The 19,363-nt window shown below is 32.4% G+C and overlaps 1 protein-coding gene across 1 annotated transcript in view; it reads right to left on the reverse strand.

Moving 5' to 3' along the window:
- The window catches only part of LOC107454021 (matrix metalloproteinase-17), a gene marked incomplete in the record, with an annotated part of 51,365 nt that overhangs the window by 9,589 nt on the left and 22,413 nt on the right, over positions 1–19,363 (reverse strand). The window contains 3 exon segments of the mRNA XM_043050699.2: positions 391–599; positions 5,090–5,248; positions 11,276–11,565. Coding sequence (XP_042906633.1) covers positions 391–599; positions 5,090–5,248; positions 11,276–11,565 — 658 coding nt within the window.

Below are 19,363 nucleotides of genomic sequence, written 5' to 3' on the forward strand. Positions count from 1 at the left end.
CAATCGATGATTATCGCATTTTTAATAATGGTATATATATATATATATATAAGCGATCGTAACCCTCGAATAAGCAATTTGGGGAGAAGACCGATTCCATGTCTGGACCCAACTCCCTCCTCCTCTTTTCAGTTGTCTAGGAATGATATTACTACGATATTTTCTCTTTTTTCTTAATATTTTCTGTATTTAACTATCAAAAATATTCCACAATGCTTTTCTTCAGAACTATGTTTAATGTAGTTTTCACAGTTCCATATAGTTTTCTAACTTAAAAGATTTCAAAATAGAGACTAAAGTACTTCCTTCTCCTAAGACTCTCCACACGCTAATGGTGAAAGCATTGTTGCCTGAATTTAATAAAGGCTTTTAGTTTGGTTCATTACTTACATTGTTTTTGAAAATAAATGTTTCTCTTCTGATCACAGATATAGCGTCAAAGGTTGTGTTGCATGTAGAGGGTGGCTGTCTCGGGGGAGGTCTGTCCACTGGATGCGTGCCACCTGGATGTCCAGGAATCGGCCGCCGCGTCGGCGTGCTCGTCGTTGGTGGTGGAATGTATGGAGAAAGTGGCACCCACTTTGTTGGGTTCCTGGCCCCTGAAAATAATCATTGCAGGAAATGATGTCCCAGATAGCAAAATAAGGTTAATTTAACTCAGAAAAAACCTTTTAATGTAAACCTAAAAGGGTTTGTTACGCGTAAACCTTCTAACCTTAAAACGAGATCTGTGACATACTGCTCTATTCTAAGTACATTATCCTCTTTCATAACTTTGGAAAACAACCTTTTATATAAGAACCTTAAATCGAGGTTGACTTAGGGTTTTCAAGCCTGAAAAACCTTTCATAAAGCTAGTGTGTAAATAATCTTAAATCCGAGGTCATTATAAGGTTTCTTTTCGCAAATTCTTGTATGCTCAGCTAAAATCCACCTTGTCATGAAATTTTAACGGAGAATGCCATTGGATCCTCTATAGCTAGTGTGACGTCACTTAAAACGTCATCATAGACCTCAGTGACTTTCTTTTTACCCAAGTGACAATATTTTTTTTTAAAAAAAAAAAAGCTCTGAAAAATAATCCTTTTAGAATGAAAGGCTTGAAACTGCACTTTATTGAGAAATGGTTTTTAGTGCAGATATATTCGCGACAATAAAAAGAAAATTCTGCCTTTAAGATGTTTTCTGACGTTGTCTCCTACAAATACAGTAAAGAGAACAACTATTTATAGGGAAAAGAACAAACAGATTGAACTTTAAATAGGCAAAAGAATTTCTTGACACTGATGTCATGATTTGAAAAATTGACAATTTGGTTGTGAGATGAACTAAAGAAGTTAGATCTATCTACTATTTATATATATGTTAGGGCTAATGACCGAAATCAAGAGACTTTCACCGGTCAAATATTTCTTACATCCGATTTGATATTAATTCGATATCTGCTGAGGATAGAAACACCATCACTGTTCGGATATCCTGGACAAATGTGTGTCGGGCAGTAGCACTGAACCTTAAGAAAAACATGAGTGTAGGGTATACCGGGCAGAGGCTAGACCTAGTATATGTTTCAGAATGTCAACAACTACCAATTTCGGTCATTCACAACATCTCTGTTATAATTTTGGTGTATTCATACTAAGAAAGTGCAGTCTCAAATCCATAATAAGTTAACAAAAGGTTTATTAAAAGATATGCTGGTGGTTATAACAGTTCACATCCGCCCTCCTCAGTGGACAAGACTCCGGACAGATGTTTTGTGGAACACGTTATTCAGCAAGAGACATGCGAAAACCTTCGCTCTCACATTAAATACTACAGATATTGGTGTACTTAGGTCCCAGTCGTACATGGCTTTGTAACTCTACGCACTATGGCAAATCATTTAATGCTTCCTAATATGGAAGTGAAAGAGGAACAACATTCTAAAAATAACTCCTCCTTTCAAATATAAATCTAATTATTATTCAATGGCATGTTTTCAGCCTTGAATTCTCAAAATAGAATAGCTCTACGCTTACTCTTTAACAANAAATACACAAGTGGGCGACCTTTGTGCTAAAATACAAACTAAGTTAGACAACGTTAAAGAGCACAAAAATATTATTAAAAGCAGACAGCTTTTTCTTTCTTTCTTGATGCACTGATGAAGGTTGCCCTTTGAGTATCCGAAACAGCTGTCTGCTTTTAATGATATTTTTGTGCTCTTTAACGTTGTCTAACTTAGTTTGTATTATCCGATAGATCGGCACATTGATAGCCCGAATCACAAATAGGTTGCCATCGACAATAGAACATTCTACTAAGAACAAATAATAATAAATAACAACAAATAATAATAAATAAACAAATAATGGAAATTTATTTTAACATAATTGTGCCGTTATAATACACTTCTTTCAATTTCGGTGCATGATTTGATAGTGTTGCTCAATGCTGATTGATTCATTAGTTTCTTGTTTTATTCACCCCCCGTACAACGAGCGGGTATTCATCACCTAGTGTTATATAATTGTTTTTAAATTTAAAAAAAATAAGCTATTAATATAACGTCGCAATTAAAAATTATCAAACAAGAACAATCAAATCTTAAGTTTTAAGTTATCAGACATGCTCGTTTTTATAAACCCTTTTATTTCAAATGGACTAAAAAGAGAAAATAATCTTAATTTTGTCGCAAATATTGTTTGAGAAACGTTAGGTAATAATAGAACATTATTTTTGTAGTTCCTTTACGTCGCACAAGAACTTAACAACGGGCTATTGGCGACGGTCTGGGAAACATCCCTGCGGATGATCCGAAGACATGCCATTGCAGTTTTGATATTTAGCAGATCAGATGGCCGCTTCGGTAGCCCGACGACCTGCACACAAAGTCGAACACTTGACGGTAGAACAGTTTAACGAGGAACCATACCGCACACCCTCGATCCCTACTCAGACTAATCCAAGCGGTCAACCACCCGTACAGTGGAACGTTGGGAAAATACTTGAAGTGAATTGGGTGCTTAAAACAAAACACATGGTTGCGTATAATCACGTGGTTGTGCATGGTGTGTTTACGTTATTGCTTTAACGCTTGAGTTTATTATTACGCTGAATTATTTTTCAGAACAAATTTAATTAGATACCTGCAAGTGACGTCACGCGTGTGTATAGAACCTTATATCGAGTGCAAATCATAAAAGTTCGTTAGAAGCATGACAAAAATATAAAATTATTTTCTCTTTTTTCCGTCCACCATAAAAAAAAAACAACTTATTATTATTTTCTTCTTTTCAGTTTTGCGTTTTTTAAAAATTTATTTCGTTATGTGGTCAAAATTTCGATTGATAATAAATTTTGCTTGTAGATATCAAAAAACAATTGAAACTGACAAAGAGACCAGTAGAAATTCACTACTTGTAAAGAAATCGAAATTTTAATCCAAACGATTTATTTGATTGAATTAATTTGATTTTAAATATTTCCTATTAAAAAAAATTATACGAATAGAATCGTGGTTTTTTGCAAAATGAGATTACAAAGAATTTTTTGTTTCCAATAAATACAGGGTATCTGCTACATTTCATGACTTTCCATCACTCATTTCAAGGATTTTTCATGACTTAAAGAAGTTACTATTTTCAGATCATACCGCTTNTTATTTGATTGAATTAATTTGATTTTAAATATTTCCTATTAAAAAAAATTATACGAATAGAATCGTGGTTTTTTGCAAAATGAGATTACAAAAAATTTTTTGTTTCCAATAAATACAGGGTATCTGCACTACATTTCATGACTTTCCATGACTCATTTCAAGGATTTTTCATGACTTATACTATTTTCTCCGACAAAAACACAACAACAAATTTAAAAAAAATAAACATTAATTATTTTTTTTTCAATGGCGGGCACTTGGAACTATTGTCCATCAGCCACAGAAAGTGCCAGAACTGCTAACTCTCTTTTCGTTACCCAGTGGGCACCTGTGGCGTAGGGACGGCGGTGGAGCAGCGTCACCCACGCCACTCTACCACAACCCATTTATAGGGCGGGTCACATTCACACAAAGAAGGAGAAAGGACATAAAACACAGATAGAGAGAAAGAAACATCCATGCCTTGCCCGGGATTCGAACTCAGAACCTTTCTGATGCAAGGAGAGTTCCCTGCCCCCTACACAGGACGGTCGGCGTAACATTAATTATAATGATAGGTATATAGCTGAAAAAAATTGAAAAGCAAATAATATTTTTTTCTTTTTTTGTGAAGAATTATATTCTAAAGATGCTTTTCTTGTTCATCAGAAAGGAAAGAAATACTCCTGATTTTTCTGTTCTCATTTCGGAATATAAAAAAAAATCACGAATGACTGGCTTGCTTCAGCTAGAATTTTAAACTGATGAAATAAAAATAATAATTAATAACAAAATTCTAAAATTACAGAAAGTTTAAAAGATAATTCAGTCTAGAAATGATGTTTTTTCTTTCATTTTTTGAAAGAACACCATCATTTTTTATAGAACACAATCGAAACATTTTACCTTTCAATAACATTTTACACTTATACCGCATAGGCCTTTCCACCCCGCCTTTTTGTCCACTTTGTAAATCTCGAGAGAAATCGAACAGGGACCACCTGCTTCTATGTGGGGCCCTTCATGGACACACTGAGTCCTCAAGATATTGGGAAGCAAGAGAACTTTTAAGGCAATGACTTCGGTCTTCTTTCTTTGTTGTCCTACGTACATTTGTATTCGTTATTTATTTCATCTTTCTATTTGTACCTTTTTGCCTTGCCATTGGAAATAAAATAAAAAAAATTTAAAAAAAAAACAAAAACAAAAACATTTTAATGAAATATAGTGGGGATTTTGTGACAAATTCAGATATTCCGAACACCATGAAATTGAGAAGGGGGTAAATTCCATTTTATAAATTAGATTTCTCGGCGAACTAAATCCATGACTTTCCATGATTTTTTTTTGAAAAAATATTTAAAATCAAGACATTTCATGACAAATTTTGCTCAATAGCGAAATTCATGATTTCTCATGGTGCGCAGATACCCTGTAAATAGTGAGGCTAGAGAGATAATATCATACCATAGAGCATCTGTATGCCGACAGTGTCATCGTGGGGTAGTTGAAAGTTGTCCTGAATGACTTGATAGAATGGATTCATAAGAGCTCCAGACACCGATGAATGGGAAAGGCCCAGGGAATGTCCAAACTCATGAGCGGCCACAGCAAACAACCTCACACCTTTTGAAAAAAAGAATTAATGAATTAAGACAAATCATCTAAATGAGAAATCAATCGTTATATGCAAAACTAAAATGAAATTTCCATATAGACACACTAAGCAATATGTAACTCGTTTAACAAGAAAGGAAGAGTCTCTCATTTTTGTAATTCTTTCTCACTATTGATTAACCAAAAGTTAAATAAAGACGCACTATTTTATTTTATACCCGTCGTTAAACAGCCGACCCAATTTTTGAGTTGACGACTACTCATGTTCAACTCCGTAGCCTTCTGTCATTTTGATCCTAATCCAGCAGACAAGGGAACTCCTGGATCTGTAACCCCAGAGGTATTGATTTGTATGGGAACATGCAGGACTTTGCGACCCGACAGATTTAAAGTGCATCAGTCACCATTTACTATACATCCTATGCCCTGGCGGTCTTCGACCGGTTGGGATCGAACCCACGAAATCTTGGACATGGGCCCAGTGTCCTACCCACCAAGCTCTCCCGAACCAAAGGTAAATTGGCGTGCGATAGATTAATTTTATGTGTGCTTTCTGAAGAAAAAAAAATATCCTAAAAATGGCGAAATTTTTTTGCCGAATAGCGAAAATCTTAAAGAGGTAGCAGCGATCTCAAATTTCTTCTGTCATCGCCTGGAAATGTAGTAGGGTTCGGCACGATTAGAAAACATTGATGTGTCAACAAGTCTTCGAATGGGTAAAGAAGAAGAGAAAAATAATTTTCGTACAATTGAGACCACACTCTCCAATGACTCTATTATCATTTCGTCAAGTGTTAAAACATTTTTCTTCTTCTTCTTTTAACATTTACTTAACGAAATGATAAAAGAGTCATTGGAGAGTGTGGTCTCAATTGTACGAAAATTATTTTTCAAGAGTGAGATTCTATTTTTTAACATGCTTTTACTGCTGTTTCAATCTTTATACGTCTGGTTTGAAAGACCTTTGAATATCGCAGGCAGGGAAATGTTTATACTGTAACGCTAAAAGAATAAAATCCTTGAAAAGAGAATAAAATCCAAAGTTGGATAGGATGCATTTCATTTCGAATATTTGATTTTATATTTGTAAATAAATAATTTTAATTCTAATCACATATTCATTTTAAAAGTATCACTACATTATGAATGATTTTTCCAAAACATATTTCGATAGCATATTGCCAGCTGATTAATAAGCCGTTAAATCTGTCGAAGTCCTTTTGTGTGGAAGCTAATAGCAAATACGGAGGGAGAAAAAAATTATAAATGCAAAGGTTGTGAAATTCTAAATATTTTTTGAAAGTCCTAAACTTGCTTTTTTTTTTTTATAATCTTTTTTGTGATCATTTTTGATGAATTTTATTAATTTTGCGTCGCAATAGCTACGCAGCAACATAACTTTGATTTTATCTCTCACACATTCTTTTCAACGTTATCGAGCATTTTATGTTCATTCATGTTTAAATACTAAGAAAAACAATGAGAGGCTTGCAAAAAAAAGAAGGAAAAAAAAACATTTTTTCCTGTGCGCGCAAAATGTTCGGAGGAGTGACGACAAAAATAATGAGTCCCTGCACATTGTGAGTCGCTTTTCTTTTACCCTGAGATGATGCAGACCCATTATTAGAATAAACTATTTATATTTCACTTCGACAGCAAGGCGAAGAAAAAAATACCCAGAAGGAAAAAAAGAAATAGGGGCAAAAAAATACTTAATTATGAGAAAAGGATCGGTTAGAGCAGTGTTTCCCAAAGTGTGGTACGGGAACAGTTTAGCGGGGGAACGCGTTCTTATGCAAAATATCTTGCAACAAACCACAATTTCAAAAAATTTTATTTAAAAACAAAACAAGCCATGAAAATTTACGATTACGTAATTTTCTATTGGCTATTTTTTGCAGAGTTTAAAGTTAATAATTAGAGGTGTCAACACCCAGTTGTGATTTTTAACTTTTGGGCAATTTTTTTATAGTAAAAAATACATTCATTTTTTTATTAGTGGTACACAGCGTTACGAAAAATTTAGAAAGGGTACACTCGAGTCATAAGTTTGGGAAACACTGGGTTAGAGGGAGGAAATTCATGAGGGAGGGGCAGAGATTGTGAGAACAATAACCCTATTACAACATGAAAAAAAAGACTGACTAACGTGGTCAAATAACACGTTCGTAAAAGATTTTAGAATATGTGGAGAAAAAAACACGACTCTTTTAAATTAGTTTTATTACAAAACCTATCATTCAAGCAGCCCAGAAATCACGAATTTCATAATAATAATAATAATGGGATTCTTGTCGGAGATACGTATAACAGCATTATGTATCGAACAACTCCATAAAACAAATATGTACAAGTCATAATAATCTTAGTAAATAGATACTTCTGAAATAAATGATTTATTATTATAAATATTTATGGTGAAATATGTACTATCAGGTGTCCCCCCCCGCCAACTGCTCGCTCTAATCCCCAAGCACCATAATTACTTCTTATTGATCACTGTTTTTTTTCTTCTTCTTAATGCAAAATGATTCTACTAACCCGTTACGTGAACTTCAATTTCGTTACTGTATTTCTTGTTGTGAAATAAAGGTTTTATAAAAACAGAACTGTTTCTTAATATTCGTTACACCATAAAGTATAGAAGTTATAAAGTATAGTTTCTTAATATTCGTTACACCATAAAGTATCTTTTGTTCAAAGAAATAATGTTTTGCAAAACTGAAGTACGTACAAAGATATAATATATTTGATATTATATAATATTATATTTGATATACTTATAATGTATATATTATATTTACAGTTATAATATGTTTGAGTTATATATATATTATAGTATTACATGCAAAAATAAAGGTTTGAGGGTTGGCGAAATGGGCGAACATAGTGGAAACAGGAATGGCGACACCAAAACGTAATGAAATTTCAATAAAACATTGAAAATTCTAAATGACCAGCAGGCCTGGTGGGTAGGGTCCCATGTCCAAGAGTTCGTCGATTCGAAGACTCCCCGTGTAGTAAATGGTGACGGATGCACGTGAAATCTATCGAGTCGCAAAGTCCCCCGGGTACCCATAACAAATCAATACCTCTGGGGGTACTGATCCAGGAGTTTCCTTGTCCTCTGGATGAGGTTCAAAATGACGAGGCTACGCAGTTGCACATCAGTAGTCGTCAATCCAAAAATTGGGTCGGCTGTTCAACGACGGTTATAAAATTATCTTGAGTCGCGATGGTGGGTCGATACGAAATCCGTATCCGGCTTGCACCGACCACAGTACTGACGTGAAATATCCTCAGTGGTAGATGGATCATGGGCTCGACTCCCCTTGCCGTCAGGCTAACCGTGGGAGGTTCTCGTGGTCTTCCTCTCCAAGTAACGCAAATGCGGGTTAGTTCCATCAGAAAGTTCTCCACGAAGGCAACATTTCTCTTAATACTTAATCCAGGAGTTCCCTTGTCTTCTGGATGAGGTTCAAAAAGACGAGGCTACGGAGTTGAACATGAGTAGTCGTCAATCCAAAAATTGGGTCGGCTGTTCAACGACGGTTATAAAATAAAATATTACGCCTTTATACAACTTCTTTAAATAGCGATGATAAACATATCACGTATTTATTCCACAATAAATCTCTTGTCATAAGAGAGTCTATCCTTCAATCATTTGTTATGGACCTCCTATTTCCGAGTACAAACGAGCCAGTCTCATCATCAAAAAACTCTAGTACATTACTTTTCAAATATTTGTACAATAACATTTGTACATCTTTTGTACATTTCTTTTGTAAAATTCGAAAAGTGTAAAGAGAGTTTGGTTAGTAATATCGGCGAATGTAAAAATTAACAATTGTAATTATATATCGCTGAAACTTATCTTAATTTTAAAAAACAATTTTTATCTCTTTAAATATTTATTTTATTTTTAGGACCGTCATTGAATAGCCGACCCAATTTTATGGGTTTACGACCCATAATAACTCCATAGCCTCGTCATTTTGAACCCAATCCAGAAGACAAGCGAACTCATGCATCAAGTATTGGAAAAATGAAGAAATGTGCCTTCGTGGAGGACTTTTGATGGAACTAACCCGCATTTGCGTGTGAGGAAAACCACGAAAACTACCCGCGGTCAGCTTCACTAACCGTGTTCGTAACTCTCCGCACTTAGCCATAATTTGCAAAGGGACTCTGGATATATATATATATAGGGGATATATATATTTTGTAAATANCATTTATGAGATATTGTTTTAATTATATTCATAATAAATTCTTTGTAATTGCAATAATGAATAAGAATATTTGTTTTATAATCAATATTAATTAGTTGAAAATATAGAAAACATTAAAATTAAAAAGTTCTTTGGTAGAAGATGTATAGACCAAAAGACCTCATATGTGGAATGCTCAAAAATCGAGAAAAGTACACATGCTTTTCAAAAATCTATAACTTCGTCAAAAAAAATTCAAATCGATCTGAAATTTTTAGGGCTTACATAGAATGGTTGAAACAACTATTTTCTATTAACAGAAAGTATAAAAATTTTTTTTTGCAAGTTTGGCAGGTGTTCAAACTTAACAACTTTTTTCACCATAGGAAAAACCCATGATGAAAAGCTGGATTCAGTTCGCAAAAAATAAAGTATTGCAATTTGATTATATGTAACTAAATGTAGAGGGTTCACTTTGGAACATATCAAATTTTCATGCAGTTTGAATGATTTTTCGCAGTTCTATGAAAACTTAAATTTAGGCCATTTTTTCGTAGATTTCAAAATTTTCGCAAACTTTTGACCGGTAGTGTATATATACATATATATATATAGCATAATAAATAAATACAAAAAAAAAAAGAAAGAAGAAAAAAAAATTTTACAATAAATTGCTATATACAATATTAGACAATACAATATTAGAAAGTACTCCTTTTTACGGATATAATCGTGTGAACTGATGATGAGATTATATCTTTTATTTTTTAGATTTTTATTATTTTTTTTTCTGTTTCCCTTTTTTCATTGTTCTGCATATGTTTTCTCTACATTTTGAACTTATTTTATAAGTTCTATTTACTTGCAGGTTACACGAAGTAAGCAAAACTTATTGTTTTTCTTAATTTTCTTCCTTCAATATATTGTATTACATGAATTTATTTTTTGCTGAAGGTTTTGCACATAAATAAATAAATGATTGTGAAGGAGGAGTGCTGATAATGAAATAATAGCAACAATTACTTCTTCTTCAAGAGCCTGATGACAAGATAAATTTGTTTGAAACATCTCCTCAACCCTTTTTTTCTAAAAACAAAAATAGCATAAAGTGTGTCATTCACTCAAGAAATCACAACACTTCCAAGAAGTTAGAGGGGGTGGAAAAAAAAACTGCAATTTTTCAGTCTTTCCCATTTAACCATCTGGTGTTAGAAAGAAAATAAGTTATTTGAAGAAATGGAAAGTTTAACAATTGGTCGCTGGTTTTTTTAAAAGCAGAGAGATCTCGTGAGATAATTTTTCAGAGAGTGTACAACTTCATTGTTTTTACGAGACTGAAACCGGTTTGCACTTGTCCACGCTTCTGTATCAATGGGTTAACACTGTCATGCCATGCGTTAAACATAAATACAAAAATCTTTTGAATAAAAACACATGACATGTATGTTTAATTATAAAAGTATGGCCTATAAACTCGTGCCAATCACGTCATTATTAAAAAAACTACAGTGCGTCTCATTATTGGACCTCATTATTATAATATGCTCATATAATGCTTGATATAATAAATATATTCTGTATTTATCTAATATATCGTCGAATTTATTCAATCGTAGAATTTATATTTTCTATCGTCTCATTTAACCCATGGATACAGGAACGTAAACAAGTGCAAAACAGTCAGCTTAAAAACAATAAAGCGCTGTATAGAGTATCACCTGAGTAATTAAGATTTTACAAAAGAGTCTCTTAGAGTGTGTCTAATGATAGGGCCCATGGACTGTATATACAAATGAGAAGGGAAAAAAAAAAGGTGTCTTACCATCTATTCCAGCAGATGGCTGTCGATCGACCCATGGTTCTTCAGCATCAAAGTGTGCATCTCCACCGATTCCTTCACCGGGAAAGAAGGCATGGGCTAGAACAACACCTCTGCCATCGAATGCATATCCATCACCGTGTTGTCCACGCTCAAAAGAAACAACGATGTCAGCATCGTTTGCCTCCACTTTACTGAAGGTGAGAAGAGATACATCGCTCCAAACTTTGAACGCTTTCTTCACTTCTGATACCACCAAATCAGAGGATAAACTCTGGGGCCAATATTTGATGCTGAAATAAACACATTCTTCAAATCCATTCCCAAGTTTTAATGATAAATACAATGGTAAAAAGATGAACCGTGATGGTTCAGAGCGTTCGCCTTCGAATGAGGCGAATCGGGTTCGAATCCGGCTTGCACCGATCACAGTGCTGACGTGAAATATCCTCAGTGGTAAAGTCCCTTTACCGTCAGGCTAACCGTGGGAGGGTCTTGTGGTCTTTCTCTCCATGTAACACAAACGCGGGTGAGTTCCATCAAAAAGTCCTCCACTTCGGCAAAATTTCTTCCCTTACTCGATCCAGGAGTTCCCTTGTCTTCTGGATTGGGTTCAAAATGACAAGGCTACGGAGTTGAACATTGAGTAGTCGTAAGCCCATAAGATTGGGTCGGATGTTCAGCGACGGTTATAAAATAAAATAAAATGGTAAAAAGATAGGATCGGAATTTTACATCGAAAATAAAACTAGAAATTAATTAAATGCGCAAAAAAAAAGAACAATGTGCGCAAGATAAAAAACGGAATATCTTGGATAACGTTTGATCGCGTAACCTGATTTTCACGTACTTAGGACTCAATCTTAATGGTTCGAGATATTTTAAGTTACGAAACCAGACACAAATTCTGACCCTCAAAATAGCCGCAATCTGGAAGGTTTAGTTCCAAGGTCAGGAGAGCGATTTTAAAGTTTGGACCTCTTAATGTTCATTTTACTTTTTGCATATTTCGTATAATATTTTATACAAATCGAAGAATTTTTTTAAAAAAAATTATGAAATTCGTTTATCCCTTATAAAAGTAACTTTAAGCATGTATTTATCCTTGTTCATCAATTTATTTAATAATAGTGAAAACATTTTGAATGGCAAGGTATAAAAATTTTACATCATTTTAAAGAATGTCATTTTAAATAACAAAATACCAAATTGGAACGAAATCGGTCGAATAGTTCTCGAGAAATAAATTTTTTTAATAAACGACTTTTTACAGTTCGATAACTGAGATTGTAGATTAGGAGCAACGGAAACATATTTTTTAGTAAAAAGCAGGGGTTTTTTTTCCTTCTATATCTCTAACTGTCTTAAAATGCCAAGAGAATTTTAACGTTTCGAAAATGAATGCAGAAATATGGCGATAGATAAAGGAATCGAAAAAATTTTATATGGAATTTTTTCAATATAAATTGGCCGTATGAAAAAGTTTTTTTAACAAGATTCTTCAATGCATGAGGTCGAAATAAATAACGTGATGAATCTCTATTAAGTAGGAAACTATCTCGCGAAAAAAAAAATTTGGTTAAAGGGTAAATTCTGTGGTATTGGACCCTTCTTATAAATAAAATAAGTATCGATGACGAGAAATCATACTGGTCTAAAATGGTACGGTTCCTTAATTAATAAAAAATACATAGAATTTTTTTTTGATATCATCAGCATAAAATTAACAACAGTTATAAAGATAATTGTCACCTGTAAAATATTTGTTTAATCCTTATTCAAAGATGTAATATATGTTTATCATCTTTTCCTAGCATTATTCTCTGCCACTTTTAAGTAGTTTTAATTCTCATTATTGTTCCCAATGATGAACTTAAAACTAAAATCGGTGTTCTTTTATTATAAATTAATCCTTATGACGCAACATTTTACGATAAATAGTTGTGAACTGAATAACTAAGCGTTTTACAAATAATAACAGTCAACAAGTTTCACTCACTTTTATTATAAGCCTTTGCGTAAAATTATATATATCCAGTCAGCTGTGGCGGAGTTTTGGCAGGACACCACTCCCCCGAAATTATACATACATTACTTGATTAATGAGGATATGATTCAAAATGAAGATAAAACAAAGGAAAATTATAGACATATGAAAAAAAGAGGTGGGAAATAATAATAATAAAAATATAACAAACAACTGGGAAAAAAAAGGGATAAAATTTTTTTTAAAAATCCGGAAAATAAAAGATATAATCTTTTCACCAGCCCACACGATTATATCCGCAAAAACTTATTGTTTTTCTTAATTTTCTTCGTGTTTTTTTGTATTTATTTATTTTGTTGTATATATATATATATATATATATTGTACTGCCGTTGAGAGAGAAAAAAACGTCTTAGTACTAGCAACGTTATAGGAGCTTGACGTATTAAATCTTCAATTTAAAGTTTCAAAAAAAATTTTAATTTCAACCGACGACGACAAACCATTAATTAAAAAATATGTAAATATGATCTATTTGTCAGCTTACTTTGCTCTTCAATGTTTAATTAGTTTAATTATTAAAAAATGTCTCCAACTTTAGTTGTTCATTTACTACCATTTTGCAAAATCTTTTTCAGCGACCGTCTTGAAATCTTTTTTGAATCTTTAAATTGAATTATACATATATTATCCCCAATAGAAAAAGTGAAAAAACATTTTGAGATCTTAAATGCTTCGATGTAACCATCTGTCTGTTTATTGTGAAGGAAAAAATAAACAAATCCCCCATAATACAGTGACTCATAATTACCCCCAAAGGCTGTATTATTGACTTACTCGATGAGTAGTAAAAAAAAAAATGTTATGACTAATTTATGGGTAACATTTAAACAAATCAAAATTAAACCTGATGCACCATTCCTTGTTTATTTATTCAATTCCAACTATTAGTTCACACTGTCCCCCCCCCCCCTACATCTTATTCACATTTGAAATCGTTCATAAAATACTTTTTATTCTTCCACTTAAGTTCAAAAATATTTTTTTTTTTTTGAACTTGTAGGAGATGTCACTTGAAGTTAATGCAGTTTTTTTTTTTTTTCTTTCAAATATCAATTCAATAATTAAATAGGGTTGAGGGAAAAATGAAATGGAATTTTCTTTTCTGATGGGTTAAGCGTTAGTCATTGTTTTAAATTTGACCCTAAGTGATTGAGTTTTTCGCCTATTTTAAAAATAACATTGAGTGATAATTTCCAACATTTAGCTCTATTTAAACAACAAAAAAAGTACATTGCTCGCATTTAAATATTTAATTACTTTATATTCGTTGCGTGAGAAAAATTCAATACACAAACAGTGCGTGGTTCACGTCACCCAATTTATTCTTTTATAGTTGTCTGAGCTTTTTTTCTTTCAATTCCAACTATTAGTTATCACCCTCTATCTTTTTCACATTTTCAATTGTTCATGAAATACTTTTTTATTTATCTGTTCAAGTTCAAATACATTTAAACTTGTAGTGGGTGACACTTGATGTTAATGCACTTTTTTCAAATAGTAATTCATTCATTAAATTTAATTAACACTAGGTTGCCTAAGGGAAGTCATTTTGAATGCTTTTTAATTTGCAAAAACAAAATGTACAAATAATAATGCGTAGATTAATATTTTCTTTCCAAGTGAAGGAAATGCTTTTATTGTTAATATTTACTAATAACTTGTTGCATAACTGTAAATAATATTAAAAAATAGTTAAACAAATTTCTTTACACATTCTTTCAGTCATTTTCACTGCTTTTGGGCAATATAGTTATATGCTAAGTTTCAGTCAGTTAATCAATTTTAGTTTTGTACGGGAGAAAAAAAGTTGTAATTATTTAATTGTAATTAAAATAAAATTTTTCTTTCTTGACCTATGTAGGAATTGACTTTAAAAATATTTTTTTAAATGACTTGATTTTTTTTTAAAGCTCATAATACTGTCATTCAAGATTTTCAAACTAAGAATTGCCTCGCATGACCCCCATAGACGCTTTTAGTAGATGGCTGTATCATCAATGAATAAAAGCCATCTCTGTTTATGGCCTTTCAAATTGAAGCATTTCATAGGTCAAACAAAGCGATTATCTTGGCTGCAAAATTAAAATGTCTGTCGCCAAATTTTGAGTCAGCTGCTGTCCTTGGCAAACACAAATGACTCACAGAGGACCGTTGAACCCTCAGAAAATCATGAATAAAACAAACAATTTTCAGAATGATCATCTTCCGACTGGAAGGAGGGGAAAAAAAAATACTTTTACTACTTATAGAGCATTTCCGGTGACACAGGCCTGCATGCAGCAGTTCGCAAATGGTGTTCCCCGGAACCCTAAGGTTCCGAGAAATAGAACATTTTTTTAACTCATGATGATTTTGGAAATCTGCAGCTAAATTTGTATCGAGTTAGTAATCTAGTATTTATTTAATATTTTTGTTATTTTTAGGCAATTTAAGATTATATGTAAAATTATAATTATTAGGGGATACTGTATTGATTTTATGTGACTAAAACCGGTTTGCACTTGTTTATGTTCGTGTATCAATGGGTGAACATTGTCATGCAATACATTAAAAATAAATAAAAATTGGGAGTCTATAAAAAATCTCCTAATAAACCCACGATATGTGTGTTTAAATATAAAAGTATTGCCTATAAAATCGTGTCATTATTAAAACACTACAATGGGTTTCATTATTATAATATACTCATATGATGCTTGATATAATAAATATTCTAAATATATCGTCGAATGTATCCTATCCTCAAATTTATATGATATATATCGTCTCATTTAATCCATTGATACACGAACGTAAACAAGCGCAGACATGTTAGAACCGCGTAAAAGCAATAAAGCTGTATAGAGTAATCACCTGATCATTAAGATTTTACATAGAATCTTATAATTTGGCCAGAGACTATATATTGATTTGAGCATAAACGTTGCATTTTTGGCCTGGCAACTATAAAAGCTGTTTTTTAGACTATAGAAAAAATGGGGTTTAAGAAATTTATATTTTATTTTATTACCCATTGGCAAAATGGGTGTTGGTTTGCATTTGATGTCGTCCACACACTTTGTTCAAGAGTAATAGTAAACACTACGCATGCGTTGTGAGGGCGACCGCTGCTGTTTGATAATTTTTTTTTTATTTCGATTTCACTTTTGATATGCATTTATTTTCAATTTTGATAATTTGATTTAGGTATTGTGATAATTCGCTTTTAATTTTGATATGATTAATTTATTACACTCCTATTATTATTAACGTATAATGACTGACTTGACGGTGATTATTCATATAAATGAAGAATGCTGAAGAAGCAAAAGTATATAGCATAGGCAGGATATGAAAATGAACAAACATCCATCCAACAAACATCCATACAATTACTAATTTTTTTCAAATGAAATTTTTTTAGCATCCTGTACAATGTTTAGTTCAGAGAAGACGGACCATAAAATTATATATATTTTTAAAGATAGGAACACATTGGCAAAATGGGTCTTGTTTTGGATTCGATGGCGCTCACACATTTTTCAACTGTGTTTATGAGTGAAGAGCTCGCATGCGTTGCTATGGCAACCGCTGCTGTTTTTTCCTTTTCTTTTCAATAGCAGGCATTTTTAATGTATTGACATCATAATAATTTTAAAGTATTTTAATATTCCTTTTATTATTATTGACGTATAATGACTGTCTTGACGGTGATTATTCATATAAATAANCTGCTGTTTTTTTCCTTTTCTTTTCACTAGCAGGCATTTTTAATGAATTGACATCATAATAATTTTAATATTCTTTTTATTATTATTGACGTATAATGACTGTCTTGACGGTGATTATTCATATAAATAAAGAGTGCTGAAGAAGGAAAAGTATATAGCATATTCAGGATATGAAAATCAACAAACATCCATTGCAACCCATGGTTTGAAATATTTAATGGAGTCCATTTCAGAAAGAAAAAGCATCTGACCCATGGATAACCATTGATCGTCATAATGCAATCACAACTTTTTTTTTGTTTTATTTTATATACTTTACTTTCAACAAGCTTTAAAAACAAATAATTTTTTTCTTCCTTCTTCAACCAACATTGGAACATCAGAGCTAGAAGATTTTCCCCCTTGTTAGAGAACAAACGGATAATTTAATAAATAGGAACTCCTCCGAATGAAGCTTCCAAACGAGGTGGTCATAAAGAATCTACTTTAATAAGTAAATTAAATGACCTCATAATGTATGCCGAAAGGAAAATGAAATTAAAAAAGAAAATTCTGTCTCATAATAAATAAAGTAAATGATGAAATATGCAACATAGGAAATGAAGTTAAATGTAATGACAAAAAAACAAGTCTTCTCCAAAGAGACAATTGTTTTCAAAGTATTTTCATATCATTAAATCCTCCATTTGAGAAAAGTAATTCGAAGACGGTTTTCAGAAAAATAACCCTATAAATACTCTGCAAATTTGCTTTTCATAAGATTTTCAAATTTAATCCATACATAGTATAAAAAAGTTTTAAAGTAAACTATACCATAGTATGTTTGACTCAAAACTGTAAAAATGTTATAAAAATGTTGAGTGATATATCGCGATTTAACTCATGAGAACATGTGTTCGCATTTCTATGATAAATACTCACACACTCTCTTACTGTGCCCGCGAAAACTACAAACAGATCATTTTATTTACTTTTTGTTCAATTTTATTTATTTTTTTGCAAGTGGAAAAACTTTATCAAGGTCAATACAACTACTAGTGATAAGAATTGTAGAATGAATGCAAACAAATTTTAACCAAGTCAATGCTATTACAAGTGTAAAGTTTTTTTTCTTTTCGTTTTTTCATTATTTCTTGATAGCAAAAATCTTAACAGATCGATTCAGCTAGAAATGTACAAAGTTAAGAACTATATAAATAAATAAGTAAAAAAAAATTGACTTTGTCAATGCTAAAAATATAAAAAAGAAAAAAAAACTCGACAAGGTGAAACTGTAAGTGTGCACAGTGACAAAAATGTTTTTGACTAGTTCAATGCAACTAGTACAAGTGTACAGTGGACAATGACTTTTTTACTGATTGGCAAAATGAGCCTTGTTTTGGATTGGATGGGTTTAAGAGAACTGTGTTTAAGAGAAATAGTTAAGAAGTACGCATGCGTTGCTATGGCGACCTTTGCTGTTTTTCTTTTTATTTTCAGCAGTATTCATTCTTAATGTATTTACATCATAATAATTGAAAGTATTTTTATTATTAACTAGCCGCCTAAGGCGGCCAGCTGTCCGCCACGCTAAAGGTTTTCACAAATAAAGTTTTTTAAAACATAGCAGGAAATCTGAAGATTAGTGGACAATTAAAGTGTTTCTGCCTGCAATTTTGTCTTCATATCCAGTTCTGCTGCAGATGTGTTATAGCTCTTGAGGATCTGTTTAATCATTTCGCTACAANAACCTAACCTATAATATAACTATCAGGTGGAGACTTGTTTTTTTTTCTTAAAAAAAGGCCTCAGAAATTGTAAAAGCATAAAAAGTTGCTTTAAATACATGAAAAGAACACGAAAACGAATTAATTTTTTATGGTATCAATTTCTATTTCTATATCGCTACAAAAATTAACGTTGGGTAGACTATATTTGAGGGTGCCCCTTGATTCTCGCCAAGTTGTGATCGCGGTTGATCGCCAAGCTGGGCGATGTTGAAACCCAATCGTGATTCTCAACGGTTTAGATTTTAGCGTTATTAATGTTCAACGGTATACGTAATTTCAGAGGTCCATTAGTTCTTCGTTAGATACCGGCTGGTAAGGTTACTTTTACTTCTGGTCAATAAGATCGAAGGTATGTGGGCAGTCATAAAAAGGGACTTTATAAAAAAATGTCATCACCAGTTCGGTACCACAAACGCCATTTTCGATTCATATTTCGCCGAATTTATGTGACGATGGAGGTACACAGATTCTATTCACGATAAATTTAGACAGTATCTAACTGTTATTAGATAATTCTGTGCACCTAAATCTGAGTATATTCCATTCTAATTAAATATATGGC

The sequence above is a fragment of the Parasteatoda tepidariorum genome, chromosome 3, assembly GCF_043381705.1.
Source record: "Parasteatoda tepidariorum isolate YZ-2023 chromosome 3, CAS_Ptep_4.0, whole genome shotgun sequence".
Classification (NCBI taxonomy): Eukaryota; Metazoa; Arthropoda; class Arachnida; order Araneae; family Theridiidae; genus Parasteatoda; species Parasteatoda tepidariorum.